The sequence below is a fragment of the Buceros rhinoceros genome, unplaced genomic scaffold, assembly GCF_000710305.1.
Source record: "Buceros rhinoceros silvestris isolate BGI_N320 unplaced genomic scaffold, ASM71030v1 scaffold277, whole genome shotgun sequence".
Classification (NCBI taxonomy): Eukaryota; Metazoa; Chordata; class Aves; order Bucerotiformes; family Bucerotidae; genus Buceros; species Buceros rhinoceros.
Window position 1 is genome coordinate 3359 of NW_010421389.1, and position 17465 is coordinate 20823.

Here is a 17465-nt window from a genome sequence, read left to right on the forward strand (position 1 = left end):
GTTAAATTTTTTTGTTTTTTCCTTTCTTTTAGTTTTTTTTTGGGGGGGGGGGGGGCGGTGGGTTGTGATGGAGAAGTGAGGAGAAGACAAGAATGCTCACAGCTGTCTCAGTGATACAACTTTCTACTGTCTGACCTTGTTGTCCTGCCATGACCACCCGCCTCACACCCCCCAGTTCCTGCTGCTGGGTGATCCCATGGTCTATGTTTTTATTTATTTCCTTATGCTTTCTGTGACAAGCTTTGGGTTGCTTTCACCTTAATACTTCCATGCTTCTTGGGGTTTCCTGAAGATGTCTTAACAATCTTACAAGGAAGGATAGTTTTATTCACCATTTAAACGGACGGCAGTGAGGGAAATGTTTTGGTGCCTATAAGGTACTTGGAGGTTGGGGGCATCTGGTTTAGTTTTGACAGACTAAAATTTCTACAGCATGTTGGGCTTTTAAAACACAAAATCCATCAACTTCAGGTGAATAGAAAGTGCAATGCGAAGAGCTGAACATCTGCAGAAATGGCTTTGGAGTTTCACGTGTGCAGGAAATGAGGCACATGATCAGATGTTGGTTGGCCTGTCTTGCCTTAGAGAGCATTCTGTGCCAGAAACAGGGATTTAGTCAGCTTCTCCACAGTGGTGTTCAGATGGCTTGAACAGGTCCCCAATTCAAAATAGAGAAAATACCTGGTACAAATAAGCGTGCATGAAGTCTGATTGACAGTTGAATAGGCCACTCATTTTAGATAGTCAGATGTCTTGAATTCTCCTGTGTTCTTGAATAATTACGTGATTTTTTTTTCCCTGTACAATATTTATGACACGCATAAGTTTGTTTTGAAAATTTAAGTGCAAACTTAAATTTTTTTTTTAAGTTTCCTTGTTAGTTGTGTGGGGCTTACTTCAAGGAACCTGTATTCCTATCAAAGACAGAGTATGATTATGTCCTTAAAAATTAAATAACTAACTGCAAAATTTATTGTATTATCTGAAACTAAAATTGCAGTCCTCTTTTATTGGATGTGAATAAAACCAGTTGATTTTGATAGTACAAGGATTGAAATTAGTATCTTTGGAGGGGAAAGCAGTCTCTGCAATCTGCCACCACATTGTTTTTCTCAGGATACACTATTTATTCTGCTGCTGTAGACATTGGTATCACTTAACTGAAGCTGTTTCACTTGTTGGATAGACGATGGGAAGGTGGCGATCCAGGCGTATCCAATCAGAAGACACCGACCACTATCCTCCTAACACCAGAGAGGAAGTTTCATAGCTTTGGGTATGCAGCCAGAGATTTCTACCATGACTTGGATCCCACTGAATCAAAGCACTGGTTGTATTTTGAAAAGTTTAAGATGAAGCTACATACCACTGGTGTAAGTATAATTTTGCATTTGCTGCTCAACGGATCTTCCTGGGGACAGGACAAGATTTTTTTTCTAAAGGTTGTCAGCTCTATCTGAAGCAGCTTTATTTCTAAGTTTAGAGAGTGCTTAACTCTCTAAATAGTTAACATTATGACTAATTTTGCTTCTCACTGCATTTGGCAGGTGTATTTTGCCAGCCTTCTTTCTAGATCTTAGCAGTTCAGTATCTGCTTTGCTTAGATCTTCATGTCCTAATTTTCCTGGGTGAAATTCATAGTTGTCTAGGGAATCTGCGTGAGGCTGGTTTGTTCTATAAATTTACTCAGAAAGCAGCAGTGGATTATAATAGCCTCTACAGAACTCCAGCACAGAGGAGTAAATCTACCCAGAGTTCATTGTCAAAATTGCAAGTGCAAATCATGTTGTTAATTTGACTTTTTTCTACTTGCTACATTTTTGTCTTTAATCCATTCTAGAGTTTTGGAACTTGGCCAGTACTTTCTGTATTTAGGTGTTTGTTAGTTTCATGTGTTGGTGGGAAGCCAAAAATCTACACTTTTAACTTGGATTAAATATCTTACATATACAGCTTTGTTGCGATTAATTACAGATACATTTGTTGTGATTATTTAATATATAGTCCATATTTCTCTCTCTGACTGCAGTTATTGGTTAACATGGTAGGTGTTTAAAAACAAAGTCTAAAATAAGCACAAATGTCATGCTCCAGGAAATTCAAGTGATGAGTTAGATCCTTTTCAGAACAATTTTGTCGCTTTTTCCTACCAGGTGGATAATGAAGAAGTCCCTTTCCTCAAGCAGTGGGAATTAATTTCATGTTTACTTTTTCCTTTTGATAACTTCCAGTTATTCTCTTTCTTGTAGAATCTTACCATGGAGACAGACTTGACAGCTGCCAATGGCAAAAAAGTCAAAGCACTTGAGATATTTGCTTACGCTCTGCAATTCTTTAAGGAACAGGCATTAAAGGTAGAGTAATGCTTCCTTATCTAGATTTTCTGTATTTATAACTGGTATAAATGTGACTTCTAACCTTGCCAGGCGTTGACCTCAGTAGTATTTGATGTAAACAAAGCAAGGCAGCTGTAGGAACTCTAGGCAGGCTGTGGACTCTGGAGAGCTCACAATAGCCTGAAGTGATTTCCTCTCGCATAAGGGAAGCTTGGTTCACTAATAGCAAGTGTATCACTGTGATGGAGAGTTCTGAATATCTTCTTACTGGCTTAAATATTTGTACTGCTTTTCTAGTGATAAAATTGTTCATTTGAAAAGAATCCAAAGCTCAGGAATTATATTTGAGACTGGGTCCTGTCCTCGTCCCCTGGGCTGCTGCTGCTGGGATGATGGATTGTTCTGTGTTCACACAAGATTCTGTCTCATGTTGAAGAGCTGTCACTGTGGAGTGCAATAGGGTGGGCACCTGCTGATGTTTCCTGCCCCAACATGACTTTGTCTTCACTCCTTAAGCAAAGGGAAGTTGGATGAGCTGGATTTATTTTGAAATAGAAAGATTATTAAAAGCTCTTTTATAATTTGTGACTTGAATCTCACTCTAAGTCTGCACAAAGACGACCTGATGAGGTTCATAAGCGGGGTAACCTGGTGTAATTATTATTAGTAGCACAATTATACCAGTGCACTGGTCTGTACAGGCCACTTGACTGCATGGAGGGGTTTAGTATGTGAGCCAGTGTGGAATTCTGCACCAGCCCAGATATATAGCCCCCATTGCCCAAACCCACACCTGTACCTTTGCACAGCAATCCTTTATTCTGTTTTACACAGGTAAACTGTAGTGCGTGTGTTGAAGAGCCGCAGTTAGGTGATGGTATTTTGGCCCTGTGCTGACCCTTTGCAGGACTGAGTTTAATTTCTCGTACTGTGAGATAGAATCACAGAATCATTTGGGTTAGAAAAGACCTTTCAGATCATCAAGTCCAACAGTTAACCCAGCACTGCCAAGTCCACCACTAAACCATGTCCCTAAGTGCAACATCTACTCATCTTCTAAATACCTCTAGGAATGGTGACTCCACCACTTCCCTGGGCAGCCTGTTCCAGGGCTTTACTATCCTTCTGGTGAAGAAATTATTCCTAATATCCAATCTAAATCTCTGTGGCACAACTTGAGGCCATTTCCTCTTGTCCTATTGCTTGTTACTTGGGAGAAGAGACTGACCCCCACCTCGCTACAACCTCCTTTCAGGTAGTGGAGAGCAGTAAGTTCTTCCCTGAACCTCCTTTTCCCCAGACCAAACAACACCAGTGCCCTCAGCTGTTCCTCATAAGACTTTTTCTCTGGACCCCTCACCAGCTTCATTGCCCTTCTCTGGACACACCCCAGCACCTCAATGTCCTTTTTGAAGTGAGGGGCCCCAAACTGAACCCAGTATTTGAGGTGCAGCCTCACCAGCACCGAGTACAGGGGGACAATCCCTTCCCTGCTCCTGCTGGCCACACTATTGCTGACACAAGCCAGGATGCTGTTGGCCTTCTTGGCCACCTGGGCACACTGCTGGCTCATACTCAGAGGGCTGCTCACCAACACCCTCAGGTCCTTTTCCACTGGGCAGCTTTCCAGCCGCTCTTCACCAAGCCTGTAGCATTTCGCGGCGTTGTTAAAAACGCTCTTCCCCAAGCCTGTAGCATTTCGGGGGGTTGTTGTGGCCCAAGTGCAGAACCTGGCACTTGGCCTTGTTGGACCTCATACTGTTGGCCTCAGCCCATTGATCCAGCCTGTCCAGATCCTTCTGTAGAGCGTCCCTACCCTCAAGCAGATCAGCACTGCTGCACAGCTTGGTGTCATCTGTTATTTGGTTGCCCTGATCCTGAATGCATGTTTATGCAGAAAATGTAACAAGTATTAGGGAGAACCAAAAAAATAAGACAGACACCTATTAGGGGTTTAATATGTAAATTCGTACTGTGTTCTGATGGACTGCCTCCATTTACGTTGCCTTTTCCTTTTTTCCCTACTGTGGTGGTATTGGTTGGGAAAATACATTTTGTTTTCTGTTTCCCATTCGAAATGTTGCAATACTCATTTCTTGTAATTCTCTTCTTGGGTCACAAGATTGTTTTTTGTATTCTTCTGTCAAATACGTGTCCCCAGTAAACAGTTTCTGAGATTTACAGTCTATCTCATCTAAACAGTGGAATGTGAGTTAAGTACACACTGGCTTCAAATACGTGACTATAATGTCAATGTAAGCCCAGTAGGTGCTGGGTCAAATCGGAATATTAATCTAAACAAGCATTGTTTAAAATAGCCTTGTTAAAAAGGAACCTCCTTTTTTGAATGGGTTTAATTTAATCTTTGTGAGATCTCAGTCTGTTCTTGGCTGCAGAGAAACAATCCTGGTGTTCCAACTCAAATTCCTCATCTTGTCAAACACTTATTTAACTAGTTTAGGAGTTTGATTGTGGAGTCACGGACTTGAACCCGTGCATAGTCTGGGGAGATTCATTGTGAATATGAGTGCTGTTGGGTACAATTCTGAATATTTGCTGTGCTGCCTGTTTAGGGCTCCATTCTTTCTTGATGTTCATAAATAAATCCCTGTGATTTGTGAGTGCATGCTGAAGCTAATGAAGCGATGTCAGTGAACTGCTGCTTTGGGCTGTAATCGGGCCGTTCCTGGTGCCCTGTGCAGTATAAAGGTACTGCTTTTCTAGCATGGAATTTTGAACTGCAGCATAGCTAGACAAACACCACACCTTGCCACATGCAGAAACAGTTTTTTACCATCTAAAGGCCTGTTGTTCACCTTTCTGAACCTTTCCCTGCTTGGATGGAGATTTAGATAGGACATATGGTAATGACATTTTACTTGGAACCTTTCCCAAAACGTGCCAGTATATAACCTAATTTGCAAATGCAATACAGACTTTCCTCTTTTTAAGGGGAAAAAAAAAAAAGACAATGAAAGAACTAAACTAGTCTTGAATGTTTGCTTAAAGCCAAATTTTCAAGGAGCAATGAGTCTTTTTTTTTTTAAGAAGGGTTTAACTATAACTTCCCCCTGTTAACAGAGTTGTAAAAATTTGATTTAAAGGTAAGTGGTATATAAAGAGGTCATTCAGAAATCCAGATTGTGAAACGTCAGTGATACCTCAAATATTTTTCTGTGTATTAATCAAGGTGCAAGTGTGAATTCTTCAAGCTAACAGCAAATCCCACACTGTGACTGAGAATCTACATAAACGTTCTGTAATATTCAGCAGTGCATGAGCTACTTTTGTAAAAACTAACTTCTCTACTTCATGTTAAGCAGTAAAACTTTCTATAGGCCTCCTTGAGAAGGCATCGACCCTAATCCCAGCTTTTGGCACAGTAAAGCATTCTTGACAGGTTGGCAATAATTCTGATTTGTAGCATAGATGTAACAGGGGGAAAAAATGAAAAGAGAAAGTTACCAGAGCCAGCAGCAAATAATATTTTCTTATACATTTGACACCCATCATTTTGCATTCACCTCTGTTTTCCTTTCATTTAGGAGCTCAGTGACCAAGGAGGCTCGGACTTTGAAAACAACGAAGTAAGATGGGTCATTACAGTGCCTGCTATTTGGAAGCAGCCTGCAAAGCAGTTTATGAGACAAGCTGCTTATAAGGTAAGATTACAGACTGAACAGAGAAATGCTCCTTTAAAGCCCTAGTTGATAGGCTAAATGCTAAACTGTATTTGGGACAATTAGCTCTGGTATAAACTGTATAAATACGTTCTAGAAAAGAGGCAGGCTAGAAACATTGGAAGACGAGTTAAGGCTATCAAACAGTAGCTTTAAGTCTTATGTGTTCACCTCTTTAAATGCCTTTTTCTTTCTATTTACTTTAATATTCTGGTGTCCCTCACTGTAGATTCTGATGTTTTAGCCATCTTGTACGCTGTATTCCTGCCAAATGCAGTGCACGTGGAATAGATACGGTTTTGAAACCCAAGGGAAGGCTGATTTTAAAATACTGGACATGGTTTTGTTTTGTTATTTTCTTTAGGTCATCACAGACTCTTAAAGTAAAGTAAAAAAAAAAAAAAAAAAAAAAAACAACAAAACAAACAACCAAAAACCCAGGAGGGAAAGCAGAGTTTCCTCAGTGGGACCTTTTTTCTAGCTCCCATTTTCCCACAGTAGGAATGAAAGGATTGTGAACCGGATAGACTGGATATAAAATTAAATTCAAATGTTATTTTCACCAGTGAGAGGTTTATCTGCATTTAACTCTTTCCTTTCATACCCCTTCCCCAAATATGTGCACTCTCCTCATGCGTGTCCTTTATTTCAAGTTCAGTTTGCGTCTTCCATACACGAGGCGTACGCATTCCTCTTTTCATCAGGATATTCATTTTTTTGTCTTTTTAAATTTATTTTATTTTTGGTCAGAGACTTGCATAACCCATTGGCAGCAGCTGCACCGTTTGTAAAATATCTAGTAGTTCATTGAGTAATTTGTGGAGCACTCCTCGGAAGCACCCAGATTTTTCTAACTCTGTTTCTAACAGCCTCTAATGTTGAGCAACATTTTTCTTAACAGTCTTTATTGTGGGATTGCTAATGCTAGTGCCAGAAGCAAAACACTTAAAGTTCTGATGGAAGGACACGGTTGTAGGTAAATCTGAAACGCTAGAGACCCATTCATTCTCTTTGTATATCGTTGTCTGCCTGCTGTCTGTGTGCATGTGTGCTCGTGATCTGGGAGCTGTGTAAGGAGCAGGGCAGGGTAAGGTAGATCTCTTGGCATTTCTCATTTGTGGCACAATGGAATGTTGTTAATTAGTGTCTGTGTCTGTGGTTGTGTCTGTGGTTGTGTACTTTTATCGGTAAGCTTGATAAACAGCAAGGACTGACAAGGCTTTTAACTTGGGGTGTGTGATCAATTGCAGGAAAACGTGAGTTTAGGGAAGTCATTGATGTTTGCTTGACACACCGTTGATTTTTTTTTTTTTTTAAAGTAATGGGGTTGAAGAAAGAAGTGCAGAAACCTGGGAAGTCTGCATTGCCATTCAGTCTTTCAGATTCCTATTGCTGGATCCAACACATTCTTCAAACCAGTATGTACAGATGGATCAGAAGTTGCAGCTCTTGTTGCTAGCTGCTGGAACGTGCAAGAATCTTGGGAATGAGAGTTTGTTGTCATAAGAGTAATTGGGTCATTGAGTAAAGTGTAAAAAGGCAGTGGTAGAAACTTTGTTATTGGAAACACACTGAAGTACACCCACTAGTCTGAGCTGAGAGTTAACTAGGGGAAATGTTGATCAGCTGTGGAAATCTGCTTGAGTAATCTGTGGCAAGAGACATAGCTCTACAAGAACAAAGATACTAATGGCTTCAGTCTTTGGTTCACAAGGTAAAGCCCAGCCTTTCTGGAATGGTTAAGTATCTGTCTAGGTTAAGCTAAATATTGCATGGAATTAATAAAGTCGAGTAAGAAGTGTTGTAGATCTGCTTCTGCACTCAACATCCACCTGCTTTTGTACAGCCTACAATCTCTGCATCTCTGGCATACCCTCATCTCTGTCTTGCCTTAAACAAAACACTGCTAACCTGGAACTCCTAATCTAAACAAGGGCTCCCGCAACGCCCCTTTCCAGCTGCCGTGCTGCTTTCCCATTTGAATGAGTAATCTGGGTGTTCCCTTCAGCCCACGGTTCTTCCTCTCTCTTGCCATCCAGCCTATGAAAACCCTGCTAATTCTGTCTGCATGACCGCTTTTCCTGTCTGTACATGCTGCTGAGCTTTCATCAGAGCTGTCACAGATTTTGTATCTTGGTTACTGCAATATCATTTCCTTGGCTTTGGCAACTGTAATCTGACCTGTTTTGATTTTCTTCAGAATATTGTAGTCTCACATTTGACAGGAATTTGAGTCCTTCATCTGTGTCATCTCAGACATAAGCTGCATGTTCTGGATGTGAACATCTGCAATGCTAACTATTTTTTTTTCTCTGAAACCTTCTCTAAAATGTTGTTTTTTTCACGCCTACAAAAACTTGACTGCAATTAACCTACCAATAATGTGAAAACTGCTCCTCATTGTTTCTTGCTCTTACTCTGCCTGCTCCATCTGTATAAATCCATTGTGCTTTTTGTATCCTTAACTCTTTTTATACTTGAGTTGTTACCTCTTTGAGGCAGATATTTGTTTATTTTCATTTGTCTCGCTCTCTGGGGCCTCCTGAGGGACTTGGTCTGGTAGGCTGTAGAGAGCTGCGTGTCTTTACAGCTTCTCTTTGCTGAATCAAAATTGCTTTATTCCTGAATAGCAGTTCACTCGTGCTTCTTCCCGTCCCTCCTGCTTAATTCCCGTGTGTCCAGAGACAGTTCTAAAGCTGTGACACTTGTTGAGGTCTGACCATGCTCAGAGAGAGCTCCGTGGCAAGAGCATGATGTCATCTCTGTAGGACCTGCTTTGGCTTAAGTTTCCTTTCCCAAAGCGTGTCTGCTGGGGTTAGTGTGCATTGCATCTGTGTTCGTTACATCCTGAATAATGACTCTTAGGATGCATTCATCAGGTTTGCCATTGTCCCCACCAATAAAATATAAGGCATCACCGATAGTGTTACCTTCTCTTGTCTCCGTGTCCTAGTTGTTCCATTTTGAATTCTTTCCTTTGGTGTAGTCCTGTCAAAAGTGCTGTATTTACCAGTATTAGAAGGAATCCCATTCTCATTAAGAACTCACATTGTGAGTAATTAATTCAAATTGCTGATACATTTTCTTATTTTGGAGCCCTTGGCAGCGCGGTCCGGTTGGACAGCATGTGGGACGACTCCATTGCACTCATGTCCTTGCAGAAGCAGCCAAATGCAACTACCTGCACTGGGCCCGAGGTTTAGACCCCAACATGAAAAGGTGGCTTAGGTGTGGAGGGAAGCCACCTCCTGCTTGAGCACTTACAACCTCATCAGAATGGCGTGTGAACATGGGCACAAAACCATGTCCCCTGAGGTCCTACTGACACAAGAAAATCCAATGTTTTGCTAATCTTGTATTACTGATGACAAAACCCCCCAAAATATCCACTAATGGAAAGATAAAACTCTAAAAGTATTGGAGACCATTTGAGTAGAAATCCATTGAATCCAGGTAGGCACGAGTAATTGGTTTAGTCCTAACAGCACTTTGCTTTCTTCATACATTACTATGAGCAGCACTTTTAATCCCTTATCCATATGCAATTCAGGCACCGTAGAATGTTTATAAGAGGAACACGGGATGTAAAGCTCTTGGCAGTGTTTCTTTTTAGTAGAGGCATTCTTCCAGCTCATCTTTCAATACACAGTCTTTGGGCATTGTAAGTGCAGCACAGAATCTGCAGGCTGGATTTCTTTGAAGATGCCAATAGGAATAAGGTTTTAAGGAAGAGTTTGGAGCGCGACAGGAATATGTGAAAGCAGAAGCTGTAAAATGAGAAAGTAAAACATGGCATACCAAATGCACGCAGGGCAGAGGAAAGGAAAAGAGGGGATGGTGCATTTTTATAAGCTTGCCCAAAATATTCTGTAGGCCTACAAACACAGTCAGCTGGTCTGCTAGAGATATTGAGGGTTCTCTTCTTTTTAATATGAACTGTTGGCTTTGAAATGGAGTTCTGGAGCTCTGCAGTAGAGTTATCTTTCAATTACAGATGCCAACTAAAGTCATTCAGGGGGTTAGCGCATATAAATAGAGAAGGAATCCAGGTCCAGTGAGCCTGGAATTCCAGAGGCTTTCTTTAACCAGGTGAATATTTATCAATGTTTTCACCTCAGTTTCACCATGCAGTGCACGTGATGAGCATTATTTAACACATTGTTCCAGAGTTACATGATGTTACATTGATCAGTACTAGGCTGCTCCGTGGAAACCTTTGGAGAAGAATAAACAGATTTGGTGAAAGAGTAATGTGACAGCACATAAAATTCTTTGCTAATAAAAATGTACGTGAAGTGGGTTTGACTTCTTAAAAAGATGTCTAGAGAGACTTAACCAGATTGATATCCATGAAGCTGAGCTGCATCTACTCCTTTGTAAGTATTTTCTTTGGTATATAAAATACAACTGAAAATTGATTTCTCCAGGCCCAGTGTAACAGAGTTCTGCTATAAACTGCATAAAAAGGCAATGATACCAGTTCAGGCATAAGCAGCACGGGGAAGCTGGTGATTTCTTTGAAATGGTACTTGTTAGTGGAGGCAGATGGGGCAGAAGAGCTTTAATGTATCCGCCATCCTGAGTATTTGTAGCATCTGGGGTTCTCTGGAGCCTCTGTCTTCACTTTTGTGACTTACGTTTAATCCTTAAATGTAAGGATTAAAATGTTTATTAAGTGGTGTGTTATGGAGGATTCTGCATCTTGTAGGTATGTTTAATTAGGAAAGGATAACTGAGGAGTGAAGGTTACGGAGCGGGCACTCAGCACAGTGGGAAATGTGTACTAACCGATCTCGGTTTGCACACTGTGATTACCCAGCCAGGTCCACAGGAAAGTAGAGACAGCTGACAAAATCATCCGCCAGTCCAGTCCTGTACATTTTTGTTTGTGGCACAAACTAGAATATTTGGAGGTTTTCTTTTTATTTTGCTAAGTGAGTGAAATAGGTTTTCATAGCATTCTGGGTAAGATGGATCTATGCCTGTCTTTATAAAACTGTGGAACATGTTTCTCACAGTCTTAGAAATTGCCTGAAAGGGCACTGGAACCAGCAGAAATAGTCAAAATTGTAAATCTTCCTTGTTTGGCAGAAAGACTGTGCTAGATGGGGTTTTCCACCCGAAAGAAGATAACAGCGGTCTGGAAGTTTTAAGTACTATCAGAAGGAATGGGGGGGAGTGAGAGAAGTCCACGGATAAATATAAACCAGTGTGGACAAGGTCTAAAACTAGTGGGTAGGATTGTTTGTAAAACATTCATAGAAAGGACAGTGAAGGAGGTTACTAGATCTGTCTAAAAGATATATTCAAGTACAAAGGCAGAGAAAAGAAATACAAAGTGGAAGTGGAATTATACTGAGAAATATGAAGGCAAAATCGGAAAGCCCAGAGTACCAAATAAGATGCAACTAACAGAAAATAGCAAGCATATAGTTTTCTCAGCAAAACTTCTCTCGGTCAGGGCCACTTCTATCTCTTCGGAAAAAGCAGCCGAAGCCATAAGGACCTACAGCGAGAATATTTTGAAACAGAGGGAGGGGGAGAGCCTGAGACATTGGGAGGGAGGATACTTAAATAGGAAGAGAGTCAGGCTTTGCTCTTGTGGGAGCTCGTGCATGCCCATGGTACAAAAAGCATTTCTAGAATAGTATGACATAAAAAATTGAAAAGCTTATGAGAATTTAATGGCTTCATTTTTCTAATGCACGCTACTCATAAAACTTGCAACTAATGTCCTCCTGCACCTTGGGAGATATAATGTAATGCAGCAAAAAATTCTTGGTAATGCCACTTGGAGCTAAGCTTTCATTTACCGCACAAATGTGATCAGTGGCAACAGTGGCTTGGGAGTGAGCTGCAGTAACACTGCTCTAGAGGAAATGTGGACTCAGTGCAGCTGTGGTCCCATTTACCATCAACCTGTCAGCAGTCCTAAGCTCTCCATTAGCTCGTTACCGTTCAGCAGTATGTGAGTCAAGTGTAGTAACGCTAATTTGGGTTTATTTGTTGTCCCAATACCTGGGAAAATTCGGAGGAATGAAAGGGCGGGGTCGCAACAAAACAAGCAGTTTGGAGGTTTTGCAGAGCCTGTTGTGCACAGAAAAGAATTGATGGTTTCAGAGTTTCATGTCTCCTGGTTTTGGGGTGGGTTGATGTTCCCCACTCAGAGCTGTCACAGCACAGTTTTAAATTATAAATTTTGTCAGGTTTTTGAACTAAGACTGTTTAAACAACTTCCTCTAACTGAGGGGAGGGTAACATTTTGGAAGACGTGACACGGACGAGCCCTGTTTGTCACCATTATTGTTTCCTGCATGAAGCCACATTTCCTTTAGCATTTGGTCTAGAAGTATAATCTCAATCCTTGTAACTATTATACAGTGAATAGTGTATTCTTTCAATATTCTTCAGTTCTGCTAGTGTCACATAAAAGGATTCGACAGTACTTCCCATTCTCTGTCCTCTTATTCCTCACGCTGCCCAGGAGAACTTCATGTTTCCCTGAATAATAATTCATAGAGCTCAGGAGCCCTTAAGGTTATCTGCTTCTTTTCCTTCTCTGGCTTCCAGTATGCGTTTTAGGTGTTTCAAAAGTTTGTATTATATCCTGTGTTTAGTAAATTTTATCATTTTATAAATTAAAAAGGGAAATTATAGTCCAAAATCCAGAAGACCTGTTGAGTATGGGTTTCAAGAATAGAATCAAACAATCTCAAAGAATTCCAAGTTCAGGTTGAAAATACAAAGAATAGATTATAAAAGTAATGCATAAAATATAAAGTCTAGAAATGCACTGGTAAAACAATCTATACTCTTAGCTGAGTAACAGCAACCCCAGGAAAAGTAGATTGAGGCAGTCTGACCATGCTTCGCAAAGGCATTTGTCTCAGTAAGACAACGGAGCCATCTGTACCAAATCGGTTCTTCTAATCGGTGACCACACAAACGCAGCAATTCTGACTGCAGCCAATGTAACGGCACAAGATTCATTATTCAGAGTGTGCTGAAAGTAAAAGTCACGCTTCATTATGGTTCCAGGTGCCACATTTATCTTCTTGCTTTTCAGAATGGGATAATGCCATGCTTCCTGAACAGCTGTTAGGAGGCAGCAGTGTTACAGGCTGTGCTGTATTTCTTATCATAGGAACAGCTTTATCGAGAGGTTAGGAATCAGAAATGAAATATCAAACGGATTCTGCTTTGATCCAAACGCACGTGCTAAGTCGCGTGATGTGTATGACGGATAGCTAGCTTGGTTATTCAGAGTCCCAGCATCCCCATTCCAACAAGCTTCAGCAGTAGCTCTGTTATAAACCTTGCTGTTGGGTTGGATGCTCAGAAATCAGTGCATTTGTTTTAGTGGATTGTTGCACAAACTCTGGTCTGAGTGACTTGCAGAATGGTACATGGGAAGCTTGTAGCAGAGCTGAACTCAAAAGAGTCGAGCTTCAGGTCCTGGTCTGCTATTTGTATTCTCATGCTTTTAAGCACAAGACCGTTATTTCTCTACAACCAAATTCAGGAAAATGAATTAATTAGGAATTGAATTCTTCTCTCTGACAAGACACTGAACTGAGGCAGGAGGTTTGGGGGTTTTTTGCGCAGATTGTATTAGTGTTGTAAACTCAACTTGTGCATCCTCGATGCATTAAATTCATTGCTTTCCCTGTATTGAATCACGTTTTAAAGCGACTGATGGCTGATGATCAAGGCAAAAGACTGCTGAGGTCTGTTGTGCTCTTTATATTCTCAGGTTTTAAAAGTGTACCTTTCAGATTAAAAAAAGTCTACTGTGACAAATGTTTACTTCTGATCCCAAAACTCTTAAATAAAAGTTCTAATTGCAAAGATGACTGAACTCCGTTACTCATGGAAATTAGCAATCACGAATACTTACACTGAGACATAACAAGGAAGTAAATGCTGTAGCAGAGAGCTCTAGGTGATTCCAGTGGCTTCTTTGGAATTAACAATAGTAGTTTACACAGTGATTACATATTTTCATCCCAGCTTTTTGAAGTTGATATCCAAGAGTTTCTTCCACCATAAAACAAAGTCTAATGATAAATAAAATGCTGATGTAAACGTCTCATGAAGTTCGCCAGATTAGCTATGTGGGTGCAAGTCTGAGGTACCTGGGTATGATCTATCCTGATTCCTGCAGATGCAGAGGATTTCACCTAAAAACTCCCTTCACAGCCAACTGTAGCTTGCGAGTTCTACCTTTGAAGTGGGAGCAGCAGTAAGTTCAGCCTACATGAAGGATGTAGGAAGGCTGTGAATTTCCTGGGGGTTAGTTGCTTCGTATGACCTTCTGGTATGGGCAAGCCTTGGGAATTCAAACAGCGTGCAAAGCCTCTGCTCTGGTATTTGAAAAGCAAGGAAAAGTTTTATAAATATGTAGTAACAGTACCTACTTCATCACAGCAGAAGGAAGATTCCTGGTGCTTCAAAGAGAGGTCTCGGGTTTTTTGTCCCGAAATCCTAAGGACAATTTAAAGGCTGATTTTTACATTGGGTTTCATCCTTCTACATCTTTCATGTTACTTAATCACTTCTGTTAGTGTAGTGCAAAGTGAATAAATGAAAACTATTACAGGGGTCTCTTAACTGCCACTTTTGTGCACCCTCCCTTAAACTGATTGCTTTTCCACTTTGCATCTTTCGTAATTTGTATTTCCCTTGTCTGCAAAATGAGGTTACTACTATTTACCATAGTCAGAGTTTGCATTTATGCTCTCTCAAGCAGTTTTCACTCAGAGATGAGTATCTTTGTCCTGCCACTTAACTGTACAGATGGGGATGCTGACACTGAAGGAATTCTGCAGCTGTGATAATTACCTACGACGTTCTTACTTGCGAAATGCAAAATATTGGTGGCACCTGATCAGAATAGGAGGGCCAGCTTGTGCCACAAGCCTAATTTTAGCTCAACAGGCAACAATAGTGTGAAAATGTGTGCATTTAGGTGTATCTATTATGTATATGCATGTATGTATAGCAAATGTTGTGTAAGAGAAAGCAAAAAGCTTTTTGTTCAGTAAAGCACAAACTGCTTTTGTGACATTGTAGATGTCTGTTCTTCACAAGATCAACCACTATCCAAACACTGTGTTGATTGGATTAAAGAAAAAAAAAAAAGATGTTTATTCTCAGTTTTCATGTAGGCTCTTAAATCCTGAGGATGAATTTTTGAAAACGGGAGCACCCAGCAGCAATTTGTCCTTATTGTGGGCAGCAAGAGGAATCTTGGGTGCCTTTGAAAATCCTGTTGTTTTGTGGCTGTTGAGCAATTTTATGGATCTGCCTTTGAACAGACAAGTGAACTGAGCTAAACAGGCTGTCTGGCCTCTGTATTTATTCACGATACTTATTATACTGCGGTACTCTCCATCACTCTGAAGGCTAATGGCAAAGCGTTGGTGTATGTGATGGCAGAGTCATTTTCAGACATTTTTTGTGAAGGCTTCTTAAGTCTCAAGGCTGAAGATCTGGCAAAACTGGATAGGCTGTGCTTTTCATTCAGCTTTGTGATATGCACTAGCCCTACTCCCTGCCAACTCAGCTCCCCCTTACGCGCCTCTGTGATAATGCTGAGAGTCTTTTCCCATGTTGCTCATCTCCTTTCCTGGCATGCTCTGCCTCCGTAATTAGATCTCAGTCGTTTATTTGTGACATCCCAGTTTGATGCCATAGAACTGGAGAAAGTGCTAGCTAGTGAGAAAGGAGGAGGATTAGCGAAGAGCTCACTTAGCGAGGCACTAAGTGGATGGTGTTACCAGGAATCCGTTAACACAATGAACTGATTAGTTTAAACAGTGTAAATATCACAAGGCACTTAATTTCCAACTGCTGTTTCGTGTGGCCTTGATTTAGTCACACAATGCTGTCTTCACGCGGGCCGCGTGGTACTTAACTTGTAGTTGTGGCTTTCCTATTGTTAATAATTACAATAAGTATCTTGGAAAATAGAAAAATGTTGATATTAATTCACAGCTTCTGGGCTTTTTTGCTTAGTGATGTTCTGCAAAGCTTAATTTCCTTATGAACGATGTGATCTTTACATCTTTCAAGTTTTATCTTTGGTGCCTACAAATGCAGCCAGGTTTAAAAGATTCTCCTACAATGGATCGTTGCACTCGTCTGGTCTGCAGCATTGCTTCAGAAGCGATGAAAGTAATGCAGTCGGTGTAGGTGGCAAACTGTGAAAGCAGAACAGGGACCCCAAGGTTGCGATGAAGCTGTGATGGAGCTGTCCCTGCAGCTTCTGCATGTGCTGCATGTCATGCAGAAATTGAAGCTTGTTGTTTGATGAAGAACAGCATGTGGCTGGGACACTGAACTGGAATTCTGGAGCTGTGGAGTGAATTCCCACCTTAAGGCGGGTTTCTGTGTGACAGTAGTCAAGGCTTTTTAGTCTCTGTGCCTTGTTTTTCCAACTGTCTAATGAGGGTGGCTCTTCTCTAGCACATATTTGTTTATTTAGTCTATTTGTGATGCATTTTTCTCTCTGGAAATGCCTTATTAATTGTGAATCCAGTGCCTATGGCACTAACACAGTACTTAGTTCTTAGGTGATTACAAAATTTATCAAAGCAGTAAATTAGAATTCATCCAATCAGACCTCATTATTAGTTTGTTTCTTTTTCTGGAAGATAGAATTTAACTGCCATTAAAGTCATATAGTTACTCTATACTTAGTTTACAAAATTCTTTCCTTTAGTGTCTTTCGATGCATAAAGGACAAAGGCACTAGTATATGTAATTTACAGATAGTTTTTGTGAGCTAGTGAGGAGAAAGGGTCTGCCTGGATCATCTCACGGGTTAGTAGTGCAACAGGAAGTAAAATTCACTTCTTGGAATACACACAGCTCTTATCCAGAGAAAATGCACTTTTTGAAAACCTGTGAGTATATGTTGGAGTAAGTTACTGGTTCCGTCTGAATCTGAAAGTGGTGTAGCAAGTGTTACTAGATGGGTGAAAAATGCATCTCAGTCAAATTATTTTCTCTGGTTCAGAGAGCTGGCCTGAACTAGTCCATGGACTAAAGGAGAATCAAGGGGTTGGAGTGGCCTCTGTGCTTCTCTGGCAGCAGTGAAGACCACCACCCTGCAAGTTAATGTCAGCATTAGCACTGGAGTAGACCCAGCTGCGGTTTGCTCTCACCCTGACTCTAGATTTTAATGAAACAGGGGTCAAGACCTGCACAGATCTTAGGCTGCTGTGTGCAGAAAAACATGGTCATCTGTACGTGAAAGAGGCAAAAGGAGGGTGACGAGGCAGGTGAAGCTCAAGGAAATAAAGATGAATACAAAATGCATGGGGCTGGCTCCAGTTAACATATGGTTCTAGTAATAAATCAGCATCTTAAACTTGACAGATGGATTCATATGGAAATTCAATGTATTTTCTGTATGGGGGTTTGCATCCCCACCACTCCCCCCCCC

The 17465-nt window shown here is 40.9% G+C and overlaps 1 protein-coding gene across 1 annotated transcript in view; it reads left to right on the forward strand.

Annotated features, from left to right (window-relative positions):
• Positions 1–1166: 1166 nt before the first annotated feature.
• Positions 1167–17465, forward strand: part of LOC104496494 (heat shock 70 kDa protein 12A) — a gene marked incomplete at its 5' end in the record, with an annotated part of 30144 nt that continues 13845 nt past the window's right edge. The window contains 3 exons of the mRNA XM_010139623.1: positions 1167–1373; positions 2250–2354; positions 5882–5998. Coding sequence (XP_010137925.1) covers positions 1167–1373; positions 2250–2354; positions 5882–5998 — 429 coding nt within the window. The remainder of the gene's footprint in view (positions 1374–2249; positions 2355–5881; positions 5999–17465) is intronic.